This window comes from Erythrolamprus reginae, chromosome 6 (assembly GCF_031021105.1).
Source record: "Erythrolamprus reginae isolate rEryReg1 chromosome 6, rEryReg1.hap1, whole genome shotgun sequence".
Classification (NCBI taxonomy): domain Eukaryota; kingdom Metazoa; phylum Chordata; class Lepidosauria; order Squamata; family Dipsadidae; genus Erythrolamprus; species Erythrolamprus reginae.
The window spans coordinates 96703903-96720576 of record NC_091955.1 but is presented as its reverse complement, the minus strand read 5'-3'; the positions used below and the strand labels follow the sequence as shown (position 1 = coordinate 96720576).

At 41.1% G+C, this 16674-nt stretch overlaps 1 protein-coding gene across 2 annotated transcripts in view; it reads left to right on the top strand.

Moving 5' to 3' along the window:
- NRF1 (nuclear respiratory factor 1) overlaps positions 1-16674 on the top strand; it is a 49007-nt gene that overhangs the window by 5899 nt on the left and 26434 nt on the right. For both annotated transcript variants that reach the window (XM_070754500.1, XM_070754499.1), the window contains exons 2-3: positions 10704-10938; positions 13567-13681. In XM_070754500.1, the coding sequence (XP_070610601.1) occupies positions 10716-10938; positions 13567-13681 (338 nt within the window). In that variant the 5' untranslated portion in view covers positions 10704-10715. The remainder of the gene's footprint in view (positions 1-10703; positions 10939-13566; positions 13682-16674) is intronic.

Below are 16674 nucleotides of genomic sequence, written 5' to 3'. Positions count from 1 at the left end.
TCATCCTAATATTTTTCTTAATTCTCATCTGACGGAATCTCATCACTTTTCCATTGCTATGCAAATAACCATTCTACTTGCAGTTAAATACTGTACATGCAAAATCAGATATATAGCCCTTTTGATCCCACTTTCTCAATGGAAGAAAAGGAGGTTTAAATTCCATGGCGAGGGCAGTTCCATATTTATTTTGGTTTTTTATTCGTTGTGTGGAGGAGACCCTTCGATCCAAAATTCAGGGGCCCAAGTGGGTCTTTCTCACCTCTGACTGGCTGTAGATTGCTGATTATGGAGATTTTATTATTTGGGGAGGGGGGAGATTCTTTTAAAAACCAAGAGATGGCCTGTTTCTTGGTGTGTTTTTTAACCCAGTTCATTCTTGGGACTCAAATTTATTCTCCAGTTTTCCTTGACATTTCGTAAGCTGTGAAGAGCAGTTGGAAGACTTTGTTCCTGGGAAGGGAACAGCAGGCGGGCGGATTTAGTGTACAATTTATCCAATATCAAGGTGGCGTCCATTTAATTTCTTCATCCTGGAGAGGTTCCAAATTGCTGTTCTAGTTGTCTTGCTAGCTGCTTACAAAATTAACCAGGCTGGCACTATTGTTTGCCTCTGTCCTGTTAGGTTGAGTTGCGGGCGAGGGTGTGTGGCAAAGGTGGTCATTGGATGCTTTTCCCAAATTAATTTTGAATAAATTAATGAAGTGCCTTGGAAATGGCCCTGCGTTGGGCTGAGAGGCAAAAGGAAGCAGTCAGGGGTCCTCCCAGATACCCCCATGTTTCGTCAACACTCCACAGCCTGCATTGGCTGCCGCTTGGTTTCCGGACACAATTCAAAGTGTTGGTGATGACCTATAAAGCCCGACACGGCATCGGACCAGACTACTTACGGCACCGCCTTCTGCCGCATAAATCCCAGTGGCCGATCAGGTCCTACAGAGTTGGCCTTCTCCAGGTCCCATCGACCAGACAATGTTGTCTGGCGGGACCTAGGGGAAGAGCCTTCTCTGTGGTGGCCCCGGCCCTCTGGAACCAGCTCCCTCCAGAGATTCTGACTGCCCCCACCCTCCCTGCCTTTCTCAAGAGCCTTAAGACCTATCTATGTCGCCAGGCATGGTGCAATTAGCACATCCCCCGCCCTTCTGACCATTAAAAGTTATGTGTAGGTATGATTGTAATATTGAGTGTTGATTGTGTATTATTGCTTGCTTTTTTAAGATAATGGGTTTGAGCCATAGTTTTAATTATTAGATTTGTACTTATACTGTATTATTGTTGTTGTGAGCCACCCCAAGTCTCCGGAGAAGGGGTGGCATACAAGTCTAATTAATAATAATAACAATAATAATAATAATAATTATTATTATTATTATTATTTATTAAGCTCCCATATTTGGGTATACCAGGGTGATTTGACAGAAAACACACTCACACACACACACACATATATGTATACACATCCATCCATCCCTTATATACAGTATATAAGCCCACATATATATAGCCCCTTATATATATAATCCACCCCAGCCAGCCTTTGGACTGCGTGCTGCTGCTGATAGCCCTGAATATTTGAGAACAGGAGGTACAGTGTTCCCTCGATTTTGGCGGGTTCGAACTTCGCGGAAAGTCTATACCACGGTTTTTCAAAAATATTAATTAAAAAATGCTTCGCGGTTTTCCCCCCCAATATCATGTTTTTTCCTGCCCGATGACATCATATGTCATCGCCAAACTTTCGTCTGCCTTTAATAAATATTTTTTAAAATAAACTTTAATAAATAAACATGGTGAGTAATAATCTAAATGGTTGCTAAGGGAATGGGAAATTGTAATTTAGGGGTTTAAAGTGTTAAGGGAAGGCTTGTGATACTGTTCATAGCCAAAAATAGTGTATTTACTTCCATATCTCTATTTTGCGGAAATTCGACTTTCGCGGGCGGTCTCGGAACGCATCCCCTGCGAAAATTGAGGGAACATTGTATTGGTGAGAGATGTCTATTTTTAGGGGAATCTCTCCAGTGGAGCTGAGAAGAGAAGGGAAAAAAGGCCATTTAGCGGAATAGGCTTAGAAGAACGAAGGCTGCCGCTGTTCCCCAATTGCAAGGTTGCAGCCGGCTTCTTGAATTGCAGGTTTTTCTGGGATTATATTGGGAAGGAGGCAAATCGGGGCTGCACGGCATGTATAAGGCTGTGATTTTAAAAAAATGTCTATTTTGCCCAGCCATCTGCTCATCCAGGAGACCGAAACCAGTGACCCCTTATTTAGGCAAATATAGAAAGAATCATCTCTTAATGACCCCATAATCCCTTGCAGAGTGGAGTCGGGGCAACTGTTTGGAACGATCAGAGTGTTTTAATGGCCCGGATGCCCTTCCTGTCACCAATGCAGAGGGTTGTGGGGTTGTGCCCAGAGAGAGAAATATCTGCCTCCACCTAGGATCGAACCCACAGCCTCCTTAATTGTGAGGCCAGAATTCCATCTCTAGGCCACCGCGCCACCCAAAAATATAAAAAGAATGATCTCTGCTAAATTTGAATTTTGAGCATAGGGTTCGGAGGATGAAAGTCCCTCTCCACAGCGATGCAAATTTAAAGTGTGTTTGTTTTGTTTGATTTTTGGACACTGGGCGTTCCGGTTGTTAGCGATTCTCTGACCCCGTCACAAAATACAATACAGATAGTCCTTGACTTGCAACAGCTCGATTAGGGACCATTCGAAGTTAGAAACATAGAAGATTGACGGCAGAGAAAGACCTCCTGGTCCATCTAGTCTGCCCTTATACTATTTCCTGTATTTCATCTTACAATGGATATATGTTTATCTCAGGCATGTTTAAATTCAGTTACTGTGGATTTACCAACCACGTCTGCTGGAAGTTTGTTCCAAGGATCTACTAGTCTTTCAGTGAAATCATATTTTCTCATGTTGCCTTTGATCTTTCCCCCAACTAACTTCAGATTGTGTCCCCTTGTTCTTGGGTTCACTTTCCTATTAAAAACACTTCCCTCCTGAACCTTATTTAACCCTTTAACATAAGTTAACAACGACAGTGTAAAAGAAATGATGCCTGACTGTTCTTCACACAGGACCACTTAAATTTGGCTGGAAAATTTACAAATGGTGCTGAAAAAAGTGACTTTAGCCAGCTGGGGAATTATTATTATTTATTAGATTTGTATGCCGCCCCTCTCCGCAGACTCGGGGCGGCTCACAACAGTGATAAAAACAGTATACAATGACAAATCTAATATTAAAAGTCTATAATAATAAATCTAACATTAAAAGTCTAAAAAACCCCATTGTTTAAAAATCATACATACAACATACCATACATAAAACTGCATAGGCATCTTGAGATACAGGCAGGCTTACGACCATAATGGATTCCTGAAAAATCTCTTGTTGCTAAGCAAGACAGTTTCTTAAGTGAGTTTTGCCCCATTTTACGACGCCTCTTGCCACAGCTGTTCAGCGAATCCCTGGCAGTTGTTAAGTTAGTCACACGGTCGTTAAGTGAATCTGAGTTTGCTTGTTGGGAGGCCATAACCCCGGAACATTGCGACCGTTGTAAACATGAACCACTTGCCGAGTGTCTGAATATTGACCACGAGGGGGTTGCCGCAATGGTCCCTCCCAACTCGTTATTGTTGTTAGCCATGCACATTAAAATCCAAAGAATATTTATTACTTTTATTATTTATTTATTTATTGGATTTGTATGCCACCCCTCTCTGCAGACTCGGGGCGGCTAACAACAATGATAAAAAACAACATGTAACAATCCAATTTAATAAAACAACTAAAAACCCTTATTATAAAAAACCAAACATACACACAAACATACCATACATAACTTGTAATGGCCATGGGGAAGGAATATCCTAATTCCCCCATGCCTGGCGACAAAGGTGGGTCTTAAGTAATTTGCAAAAGACAAGGAGGGTGGGGGCCGTTCTAATCTCTTGGGGGAGTTGATTCCAAAGGGCCGGGGCCGCCACAGTGAAGTCTCTTCCCCTGGGGCCCGCCAAATGACATTGTTTGGTCGACGGGGCCTGGAGAAGGCCAACTCTGTGGGACCTTATCGGCTGCTGGGATTCATGCGGTAGAAGACGGTTCCGGATGTATTCTGGCCCAATGCCACTTATTTCAGGTGTTATTGCAACTGTGAAAATTAGTCACTTTTTCCAAAACTGTCGTAACTCTGAATGGTTCACTAAATGAACTGTTTGTAAGTCAAGGACTATGTTTGTTTGGTTTTTTTAAGGCAGTGTGAATTTTGTGGCTTGCAATGGGTCCCAGAGCAGTGAAAAATACTCCTTGTTTCTTCTTAAGCGTTTAAATTTGAATTATCTTTAAAAAAAAAAACCACCTCCCGTCCCGCCTTGGGCAAAACGTGGCCTGCTCGGGGCTGATAAGAGCTTCCACGATATCTCTCTCCGCGGCGCTTACAGCACCCGACATTAAACAGTTCGCTCAGTGATCACTCAAAGTTATACTGGCACCGAACAAGGCGATGGACGACCATTTTTCATAGTTTGCAGTGTCCCCTGCAGTCACGTGATCAAAATTCGGACACTTGGCCCAACTGACTCATATTTACGATGTTGCAGCGCCCCGGGGTCACATGATTCCTCCTTTTGCGGCCTTTAAACCAGCAAAATCCGTGGGGAATTTGGATTCGTTTAACAACCACAGCAATTCACTTAACAACTGTTGAGAGGTGGTAAAAAGGGGGAAATATTCACTTAACAAATATTGTTTTTTATATGAAATAATCTTTATTAAGTTTCTACATATAATAATAGAAGAAAAAGAAAAAACAAGAAACTAACAAGAAAAACAGATGTACATATAAACTTGGACAACATATAAAACATTCAGTTACAGTAGTGTTCTTTATATGCAGTCATAGTTATTTGCTTATCATCAATTAATATTTTCTTTCACTATATACATTTATTTGTTATATAGAAGACATAATTTGTCAACCGTATTGTTGACTCTCACTACCAAGTGACCTAATGTTGAGTGTTTCTAATATGTGGGTTTGTAGGTTTGTTTTCTTTAGTTATTATTATTTATTTATTTATTTATTTATTTATTTATTTTGTCCAATACACAATGAGGGTTTTAGTGGGTATATATCCATATACACATAGTAAAATACGTGATGAAGGTATAGAGGAGATACTCATAGTAAAATATATCTAAGAAATAATAGAAAAGAAGATATAGTAATAGAATAATAGTTCCGTATATTATGTTGTATTCATTTTGCATATTTGTGAGGAAGACATAGGGATTTAGGGAGTCTACGGAGAGGGGCGGCATACAAATTTAATAAATAATATTAATAATTTGTTTTTAGGGGTTTTGTTTTCCATCGATTTATGGTGCAATATTTCTATAGTTTTATTTTGTTTGAGTATGCAAGGAATGAGTGTTGAGTTTTGCTTTCCCTTCTTAAATTTTTCATGTATTTTTTTCTGTTTGAGCCACTCAACAAATACAGTGGTCCCTCTACTTAAGAACTTAATTGTTCCATGACCAGGTGCTTAAGTAGAAAAGTTTGTAAGTAGAAGCCATTTTTCCCATAGGAATCAATGTAAAAGCAAATAATGCATGCAAACCCATTAGGAAAGAATTAAAAGTTCGGAATTTGGGTGGGAGGAGGAGGAAGAGGAAGAAGAGGAGGAGGAGAGTCGCTGCCGAAGGAAGAAGGTGAAGGGAGGGGAATAAAAAAGATCCAAAACTTTAAGGCTTAAAAAAAAAGAGGGACTCTGAGGCTGCGAAGAGGAGCATGCGCCTCCCATACACCTGGCGCAAGGCTGCCTCCCATGCACTGCGCCAGAGAGAGAAACCCAGGGGGAATGGCAGGAAACTGGCCGGGCCTTCGTGCCGCTCTCAAATTTCCTGGGAATTTTTTCCGGGCTCGGGTTCTTAAGTAGAAAATGGTTCTTAAGTAGAGACAAAAAAAATCTTGAACACCCGGTTCTTATCTAGAAAAGTTCTTAAGTAGATGTACCACTGTATTGTTATTGCCATATTGGAGGTTGTGAACGCCCCAACATTCGACACGTTCAAAAAGAGATTGGACTGCCATACAACTGGGGTGGTGTGGGGTCTCCTGCTTGAGCAGGGGGCTGGACTAGATGACCTGCAAGGTCCCTTTCAACTCTAATAAATAAACAAATAAAAGACTGATGAACAGGAGTTAAAAAATAGAATAGAATAGAATAGAATTTTATTGGCCAAGTGTGATTGGACACACAAGGAATTTGCCTTGGTGCAGATGCTCTCTGCGTACATAAAATAAAATATACATTTGTCAAGAATCAGGAGGTGCAATACTTAATGATTGTCATAGGTGTCAAATAAGCATTGAAGAAACAATCAATATTAATAAAAATCTTAGGATACAATAGGTGCAAAAATTGATTTTTGAGTGAATGAATAAAAACGTGTAAATGTGTGTATGTTGTTGACATATTTTAAGGTTTGTGTATTGATGTATAAATGGAATTGAGGACAAGAAATGGGGAAAAATTACAAAGAAAAGATGATTGTGGTCATCAATCAAGGACTTACCTGTATTATTATTAAAGTTTCCATGCTACTCAATCTGAAGCTGTCCAGATGGGAGATCCTGGGAGAAGGAAGCTGCTTCTCTAGCAAATAACATGGTTTTTAGTCAAAGAAACCTCCTGGGCCAAAACTTCAGGATCAAATTACCTGGACAGGTGTGATCATAGATGGACACGCCTCCCCCCGCCCTAAGTAACCAGGCCCTGTGCCGTGAAGGGCTTTGTAGGTAGCAACTATCACCTTGACTTGCACCTGAAAACAAAACTCGCAACCCAAAGAACAGGTGAACTATAATAGAGGTATTCCTTGACTTACAGCGGTCTGTTTAGTGACTGCTCAGAGTTATGACGGCACTGGGAAAAAAATGACAGCAACCACTTGTCACACAGCCGTTGCATACCTTCAGATTTCAATACAAAGCAATATAGTATCAATTACCAAATTCTTAATTAAAATTCTTAATTATATATCTATTTTGTTTCGGTATACATTATTTATCTTGTGCTACCTCCTTTTGTAGTCCTCAGAGAGGGGCGGCATACAAATTCAATCAAACTTAAACTTTTGTCATCTGGATTTCAGAGATTGTGTTCTGTTCTTATCCGGGTTCAAAACTCTTTTAGCTATCAACATTTCTATTGACTATTTGCTTTTTTCTTTTAAATCTGTGCCACATAGTGCTTTGGTCGATTTCTTATATTCTTACTTATTCATGTTTTTTAACCCTCGTTTTAATATAACTGCCCTTTAAGAGGAAAATTCCAAATTTACTTCTCTTCATACAAAAAAAAATAAAAATCAAATTATATCAGCTATTTCATGCCTTAAATCTAATTATAACAATAGAAATACAGGAGAAAAACAAAAATTATTATTAAGAATTTAAATCGCATTATCTTCTTTCTGTGCTTACGCATTATATCATTTCTTTCATTTTGCATTATCTCAAATTTAGCAAATCATAATTATAATACAATAATCCCTCGCTACTTCACAGATTCGCTGTTTCACGGGTTTTCATAGGGGGCTTAAATCCATTAAAAATGTTAAATCCATTAAAAATTCATAAAATTCTTCTACAGTACTACTGTACTCGTATTAAAGAAACTGGTAGGATATCACATGTAGTTCCAGCTGAGAAACATTATAGAATGACTGTTTAATGCAAAGGGTGGGTTTAAAAGTCCAAATACTCGTGGTCTTGGAACGCATCCCCAGCGAAAAATGAGGGATCACTGTATAACATATTTTTCTATTATTTTTCACTGAAAGTAACTTTATCTATCTATCTATCTATCTATCTATCTATCTATCTATCTATCTATCTATCTACCTATCTATCTATTGGATTCGTATGCCGCCCCTCTCTGGAGACTTGGGGCGACAACTTCCATTGTCAATCCCAGTATAATAATCTTTCCTAATATATCTATTTTCCCTGTTAATCCCAGTGTGATAATTTTCCCTAACCTATATGTTTTTCACTGTCATTTTCAGTGTAATAATGTTCCCTAATCTATTTGTGCTTAACGACGGGTGCAAATTCACACAAAATCCCCTTCGGCGACTGTCTGACACATGAAGTCAATGAGGAAGCCTTGTTAACTAGCTTCACAAGGATTCGCTTCCGACTTGTGGCCAGAAAGGTCGTCAAAATCCATGCCATCGTAAAGTCCCTGTAGGACTCCATTAAAAAACCGTCGCTAGGAAGGGTTTGCGATGTCATAGAAACATAGAAACATAGAAGACTGACGGCAGAAAAAGACCCCATGGTCCATCTAGTCTGCCCTTTTACTATTTCCTGTATTTTATCTTACAATGGATATATGTTTATCCCAGGCATGTTTAAATTCGGTTACTGTGGATTTACCAACCACGTCTGCTGGAAGTTTGTTCCAAGGATCTACTACTCTTTCAGTAAAATAATACTTTCTCATGTTGCCTTTGATCTTTCCCCCAACTAACTTCAGATTGTGTCCCCTTGTTCTTGTGTTCACTTTCCTGTTAAAAACACTTCCCTCCTGAACCCTATTTAACCCTTTAACATATTTAAATGTTTCGATCATGTCCCCCCTTTTCCTTCTGTCTTCCAGACTATACAGATTGAGTTCATTAAGTCTTTCCTGATACGTTTTATACTTCAGACCTTCCACCATTCTTGTAGCCCGTCTTTGGACCCGTTCAATTTTGTCAATATCTTTTTGTAGGTGAGGTCTCCAGAACTGAACACAGTACTCCAAATGTGGTCTCACCAGCGCTCTATATAAGGGGATCACAATCTCCCTCTTCCTGCTTGTTATACCTCTAGCTATGCAGCCAAGCATCCTACTTGCCTTTCCTACTGCCCGACCACACTGCTCACCCATTTTGAGACTGTCAGAAATCACTACCCCTAAATCCTTCTCTTCTGAAGTTTTTGCTAACACAGAACTGCCAATGCAATACTCAGATTGAGGATTCCTTTTCCCCAAGTGCATTATTTTACATTTGGAAACATTAAACTGCAGTTTCCATTGCTTTGACCATTTATCTAGTAACGCTAAATCATTTACCATATTACAGACCCCTCCAGGAATATCAACCCTATTGCACACTTTAGAGTCATCGGCAAATAGGCAAACCTTCCCTACCAAACCTTCCCCTATGTCACTCACAAACATATTAAAAAGAATAGGACCCAGAACAGACCCTTGTGGCACACCGCTTGTAACCTGTCTCTGCTCAGAATACTCGCCATTAACAATAACTCTCTGATGTCTATGCTTCAGCCAGCTTGAAATCCACTGAACTATCCAGGGATTAAGTCCAATCTTCACTAATTTATCTATCAGCTCTTTATGTGGAACCGTATCAAAGGCTTTGCTGAAGTCCAGATAGGCAATATCCACGGCACCACCTTGATCCAACACCTTTGTGACATAGTCAAAGAACTCAATGAGATTAGTCTGACACGATTTGCCTTCAGTAAAGCCATGCTGATTTGGGTCCAATAAGTTATTGTTTTTTAGATGCTGATTTATCCTCTTTTTGAGTAGAGTCTCCATCATTTTAACTACAACTGATGTCAAGCTAACTGGCCTGTAGTTTCCAGCTTCTTCTCTACTGCCCTTCTTGTGAATAGGCACAACACTGGCCATTCTCCAATCCTCAGGAACTTCTCCTGTTAACAGGGATTGGTTAAACAAATCAGTCAGGGGGGTAGCAATGACAGATCTGAGTTCTTTAAGAACTCTGGGATGGATGCCATCTGGACCCATTGCCTTATTTATCTTTAATCTTTCAAGTTCTTCTAAGACATCGGCTTCTAAGATCACTGGAGCTGAATCCGTACAGCTGGAAGCAATGCTATATCCCTCTATAGTATTATTTTGTAAGGTGTCCTTTGAGAAAACTGAACAGAATTAGCTATTGAAATGGTCAGCGATCTCCTTATTCCCATTAATGCATGTATTATTCCCGGTACTAAGCTTTGTGATGCTGCAGTTTTTCTTCTTCCTATCACTAATATATCTGAAGAAGGTTTTATCCCCCTTCTTTACAGATTTTGCTATTTCTTCCAATTTTGAGGCTTTAGCAGCATATATTATCTGTTTCGCCTCCTTCTGTCTCATTTTATACACCTCTCTATCAGCTATACTTCCAGACTCTTTATACCTCCTATAGGCAGCCTTTTTTTCATTGACTATAGCCCTTACATCATTGCTAAACCATAGCGGTTTCTTCTTCCTTTTACCTTTAGTTACTTGCTTTACATAAAGTCTTGTGGCTTTTAAGATGGCCTTTTTTAATACAGTCCACTGGGTGCTCGCTCCTGCCATTTTATCCCTCCCCTTTAATTCATTATTTAAATATTCCCCCATTGCATTAAAATTTGTTTTTCTGAAATCCAATACTTTGGTTGCAGTATAGGATTGCTCACAATCAGTTTTTACATCAAACCACAAACATAGATGGTCGCTGCAACCTAAATTTTCTCCCACCTTGACCTCTGAAACCCGATTCCCATTTGTAAAAACTAAATCTAGAATATTCTCCCCTCTAGTTGGTGTCTTAACTAGCTGTGCTAGATGTCGGTCCTTAACGGCTTCTCCTCCTCTCGCTTCCTTCCCCGCAGCAGTAACCATTCATGGAGGAACATACGGTCACCCAGACGGAACACATGGCAACCATAGAGGCCCACGCCGTGGCCCAACAGGTCCAGCAGGTCCACGTGGCCACGTACACGGAGCACAGCATGCTGAGCGCCGACGAGGATTCCCCCTCTTCGCCCGAGGACACGTCGTACGACGACTCGGACATCCTCAACTCCACAGCTGCCGACGAGGTGACAGCCCACCTGGCCGCTGCAGGTAGGTTGGCTCCACTGGCTAACTTCTTTGAGACACACTTGTGGGGGCAGGGGGCAGGTGGAAGCACGTAGGTTCCTTTCCCCAGCCATTTAACCTGTTAGAGCAGCTTGGGAATTGTCTTTGCTGGCACCTTCACTTTCCTGTACAGTGTTTCCTCGATTTTCGCAGGTTCGAACTTCGCGAAAAGTCTATACCACGGTTTTTCAAAAACCATAATTAAAAAATACTTCACTGTTTTTTCTCCTATACCACGTTTTTTCTCACCCGATGACGTCATATGTCATCGCCAAACTTTCGTCCGCCTTTAATAAATATCTTTTTAAAATAAACTTTAATAAATAAACATAGTGAGTAATAATCTAAATGGTTGCTAAGGGAATGGGAAATTGTAATTTAGGGGTTTAAAGTGTTAAGGGAAGGCTTGTGATACTGTTCATAGCCAAAAATGGTGTATTTACTTCCGCATCTCTACTTCGCGGAAATTCGACTTTAGCGGGGGGTCTCGGAACGCATCCACCGCGAAAATCGAGGGAACACTGTATTCGTTTCACAAAGGAGCCAAGAAAATGCCGTTTTTACTTTTATTTTTACTTTCAGTCTGAGTTTTATCAGGATATTTTGCCAAAACCAGAACCATTCACGATATAAAACAGAGCCTGCAGAGGGCAGCAGAACCACAATAACTGATTTGTTGTGTTTAGTTTTTCAGTTGCGTAGCCTTGTTTTCCACTTTTAAGTTTTTCAATTTTTGATCTTGTTTTCCTGTTTTAATTTTTTTTATTGATTATAACATAACACAACAATAGAACAAAGACAAGCATCCAACATATATTTGGGTTATTTACAATCCCTTTTTTGTTGGAAGGTATTGGAGGAATTAACGAAAACTTATATATTTACGACATTTCATTAACCTGTTTTTGGCAAGCGTGACTTGTACTTTTTGCAGTTCATTTAAGGCATAATTCTTATGTTATATACACTGCTCAAAAAAAATAAAGGGAACACTTAAACAATACAATATAACTCCAAGTCAATCCAACTTTTGTGAAATCAAACTGTCCACTTAGGAAGCAACACTGATTGACAATCAATTTCACCTGCTGTTGTGCACATTCAACTTTGTACAGAACAAAGGATTCAATGAGAATATTTCATTCATTCAGATCTAGGATGGGTTCTTTGAGTGTTCCCTTTATTTCTTTGAGCAGTATACTATATACACAATTACTACAATTTTTAATTGCTTTTGTGTTTCCTTATGATTTAATTCCCCTCGTTGTTTCTCTTTTCTAACCATTTGTAAAATTTCTCCCAATACTCAGAGTCCTCCTGCCCTTTTTCCAGTATGGGTGGCCTTATTTCCCACTTTTAAGGTTTTTTCAGGTTTTGCCCTTTTTTTCCATTTTTTAAAAGCCTTGTTTGTTTATTCAACCTACATCGGGGCTCCCCAAACTTGGCAACTTTAAGACTGCAAAAATGTTAGACATGCCCATGTTTCTCCAACACTCCGCGGACGGCATTGGCTGCCAATTGGTTTCCGGGCACAATTGTTTGTTTGTTTGTTTGTTCATTCGTTCATTCAATTTTTAAATGCCACCCTTCTCCTTAGACTCAGGGCGGCTTACAACATGTTAGCAATAGCACTTTTTAACAGAGCCACCAGCCTATGGCCCCCACAATCCAGGTCCTCATTTTACCCACCTCGGAAGGATGGAAGGCTGAGTCAACCTTGAGCCGGTGATGAGATTTGAACCGCTGACCTTCAGATCTACAAGTCAGCTTCAGTGGCCTTCAGTACAGCACTCTACCTGCTGCACCACCCCGGCTCAATTCAGTGTTGGTTAGTTGGTTCAGTGAGTCTTTGGAGAGGGGCTGCATACAAATCTAATAAATGATGATGATGATGATGTCCTATAAAGCCCTACCTGGCACTGGGCCAGATTACCTATGGGACCACCGCCTGCCATATGACTCCCAGCGATTAGTGAGGCCTTCTCTAGGTCCTGTCAACCAGACAATGTCGCTTGGCGGGGCCTAGGGGAAGAGCCTTCTCTGTGGGGGCCCCGGCCCTCTGGAATCAGCTCCCCCCGGAGATTCACGCTTCCCCCACCCTCCTTGCCTTTCACAAGAGTCTTAAGACTCATTTAAGCCGCCAGGCTTGGGAGCCATTAGACCCTAGCCCCCTGGCCGATAAACGTTACGTATGTTGTCTGAATGAGTATGATTGATTTTTAACATAATTGAGTATATTAGATTAGAATAGATTAGGGTTTTTAGTTGTTTTAGTATTGGATTGTCACATGCTGTTTTTATCATTGTTGTTAGCCGCCCCGAGTGTACGGAGAGGGGCGGCATACAAATCCAATTAATAATAATAATAATAATAATAATAATAATAATAATAATAATAATAATAGTTTACTTAGTTTTAATTAATTGGATTTAGCCTACTGTATATTATTGTTTCTTTTTATATGTTGTGAGCTGCCCCAAGTCCTCGGAGAGGGGCAGCAAAAAAATCCAATAAATAAATAAATTATGGACTTCAACTCCCAGAATTCCTCAGCCCAGCACAGGTCCAACATTTCTCTCTTGGGTCTTTCAGATCTCTCTATTTCTCCCCAGGGCCGGTGGGAATGGCCGCTGCCGCTGCTGTAGCCACTGGTAAGAAAAGGAAGCGTCCTCACGTTTTTGAGTCCAACCCCTCCATCCGCAAGAGGCAGCAGACGCGGTTGTTACGGTAAGGAGGAGGGGGAGGCTGCATGGGGCCTTCCGGTTGGGTACCAAGCGCTAGGCTTAAACAGCCGGAGAGGCAGAGGGGTATCCGCCTCTCTTGCTGGAGTCCAGTGGAGCTTCCTCTAACCTGGCTTTGCCCAAGGGAAGGACCGGGGGTTGAGCGGTATGGTGTACGGAGCAGGGCAGCTGAGCTGTGAGCCGGTCGGGACGCCAGCCCTACATGGTAGACCAGACTAAAGGAAACGATAGCATGGAGGCCGTTAGCTCCTTCTTTGGGAGGTGAAGTCTGGAGGTGATTCCCTCTCCTTCGTCCTCTCTTATCTAGCTGCCCATCCATCCATCCATCCACACAGATACACACACACACACACACACACACACACACTCTATCTATCTATCTATCTATCTATCTATCTATCTATCTATCTATCTATCTATCTATCTATCTATCTATCTATCATGTCTATCTGTCTGTCTGTCTGTCCATCTAACCATCTATCTATACATTTATCATCTGTGTCTATATCTATCTGTCTGCTGTCTGTCTGTTTATCTATCTATCTTTCTATCTATATCTATGTATGTATCTATCTATGTATCTATCTATCTATCTATCTATCTATCTATCTATCTATCTATCTATCTATCTATCTATCTATCTATCCACCCACCCAATTTATTAAATCAACTAGCTGTCTGTCTGTATGCCCCACCTCCACCCATCCCCTTAATATGTCTATTTGACTGTCCATATATATATCCCTCCATCTCTATCTCATCTATCATTCTATCTCACTGTGCGTCTATATCTTCCTTCCTTCCTTCCTTCCTTCCTTCCTTCCTTCCTTCCTTCCTTCCTTCCTTCCTTCTTTTGTTGTTTTCCGGATACGAAAGCCACATGGGGTTTTGGAGGTGGAAGAGCCTAATGCTGGGAATGATTGAGGGCAAAAGAAGAAAGGGATGGCAGAGAATGAGGTGGCTGGACGGAGTCATTGAAGCCGTCCGCGTCAGCTTAAATGGACTCCGGGGAATGATAGAGGACAGTGAGGCCTGCAGGAACATTGTTTATGGTGTCACGATGGGTCAGACTTCACAACTAACAACAACACCACACATTTGTATCACTTGTGTGCCCTGCTGGTTACCCAACACAAGCTTTCTTCTCTTTGGGAATGACAAGGTCTGAGCCAATGCTCAGAAGCAATGGGTGGAAACTAAACAAGGAGAGAAGCAACTTAGAACTAAGGAGAAATTTGATCTGTGGAACAGCTTGCCTCCAGAAGTTGTGAATGCCCCAACACTGGGAGTTTTTAAGCAGATGTTGGATAACTATTTGCCTGAAGTAGTGTAGGGTTTCCTTCCTAAGCAGGGGGATGGACTAGAAGACCTCCAAGGTCCCTCCGAACTCTGCTGTTGTTGTGATGCTGATGCTGCTGCACAAGCCTAGAAGCAAGGGCGGCATGACTTGGAGTGTGCTCTGATCCCTTTCCCAAGAAGAAGAACCAAGTTGAACTCCAGTTGCTTCGCTTTTCTCCAGGGTTTCTCTGATGCAACCTTCAGCTTTATTTCTCCCGCCCTGCTGTTGCAACCCGTGGCCAAGTCTTGCCCGGCATCGCCAGGGGTGGCCCCATTGGTGCTTTGGCAGAGTTGGTCGTCTTAGTGACGGGTCCCGTGGTGGGCTCAGGAGATTGGCACTCGCAAGTCCTCTGGCGGACTGAGATGACAGAGAGAGAGAGCTCCGGTGTGCCGGGCTATGGAAATAATGTCGATAAATGTTAAGAGTATTAAGGGATTGATGTGTTTGTTTTTCGTATCTTGGTTCTGTTTATGCTTTTCTTTTCTTTCCAACCCCCCTTCTTTCTTTCTTGTACTTTTTCCCTTTTTCAAATCTTTTTTATCTTTTAACTTTGAAAATAAAGTCCCCCCATCATGGCACCGGACCAGATTATCTCCGGGACCGCCTTCTGCCGCACGAATCCCAGCGACCAGTTAGGTCCCACTGAGTTGGCCTTCTCCGGGTCCTGTCAACTAAACAATGCGGTTTGGCGGGACCCAGGGGAAGAGCCTTCTCTGTGGTGGCCCTGGCCCTCTGGAACCAACTCCCCCCAGAGATTAGAATAGCCCCCACCCTCCTCGCCTTTCGTAAGACGACACCTCTGTCGTCAGGCATCGGGGAACTGAGATATTCCTTCCCCCTAGGCTTCTACAATTTATGCATGGTATGTTTGTATGTATGATTGGTTTTATAACAAGGGTTTTTAACTGTTTTTAGTATTGGATTGTCACACGTTGTTTTTACCACTGTTGTTAGCTGCCCCGATTTCACGGAGAGGGGCGGCATACAAATCCAATGAATGAAAGAATGAATGAATAAATAAATAAATAAATCTGTACATCAATTTATCATCTCACACTTGGCCAATAAAATAATAATAATTCTATAGAGTGGAATGGAATGGAAGAATAGAAATAGAATAGAATAGAACAGAATAGAATGAATGGAATAGAATAGAATTAGAATGGAATAGAACAGAACAGAACAGAATATAATGAATAGAATAGAATGGAATAGAATTAGAATAGAATAGAATAGAATAGAATAAGAGAGGAAAAGAGAAGAGAATTATTTTATTGGCCAAGTGTGATTGGACACACAAGGAATTTGTCATTGGTGCAGATGCTCTCAGTGGACATAAAAGAAAAGAGACATTTGTCAAGAATCATGAGGTTCAACACTTAATGATTGTCAGAGGTACAAATAATGGCAACTTTACCTTTACTCTCTTTTTCAAAATCATATTGTAAGCTTCCAAGTGTCACCTGACAATGAGACGGGCGGCATATGGATTTAGTAAATAAATATGTAAAAATTCCCCTATCCGACTTTATCATTTCCCGGAACAGGAGGCCTTCATCCCCTTAGGCGTGATGGAAAAGTTAAAACCAGAGGCCGGAGGTGGGGCGGGAGGAAAGGATGGGATCTGTCTTTCCTGGAGG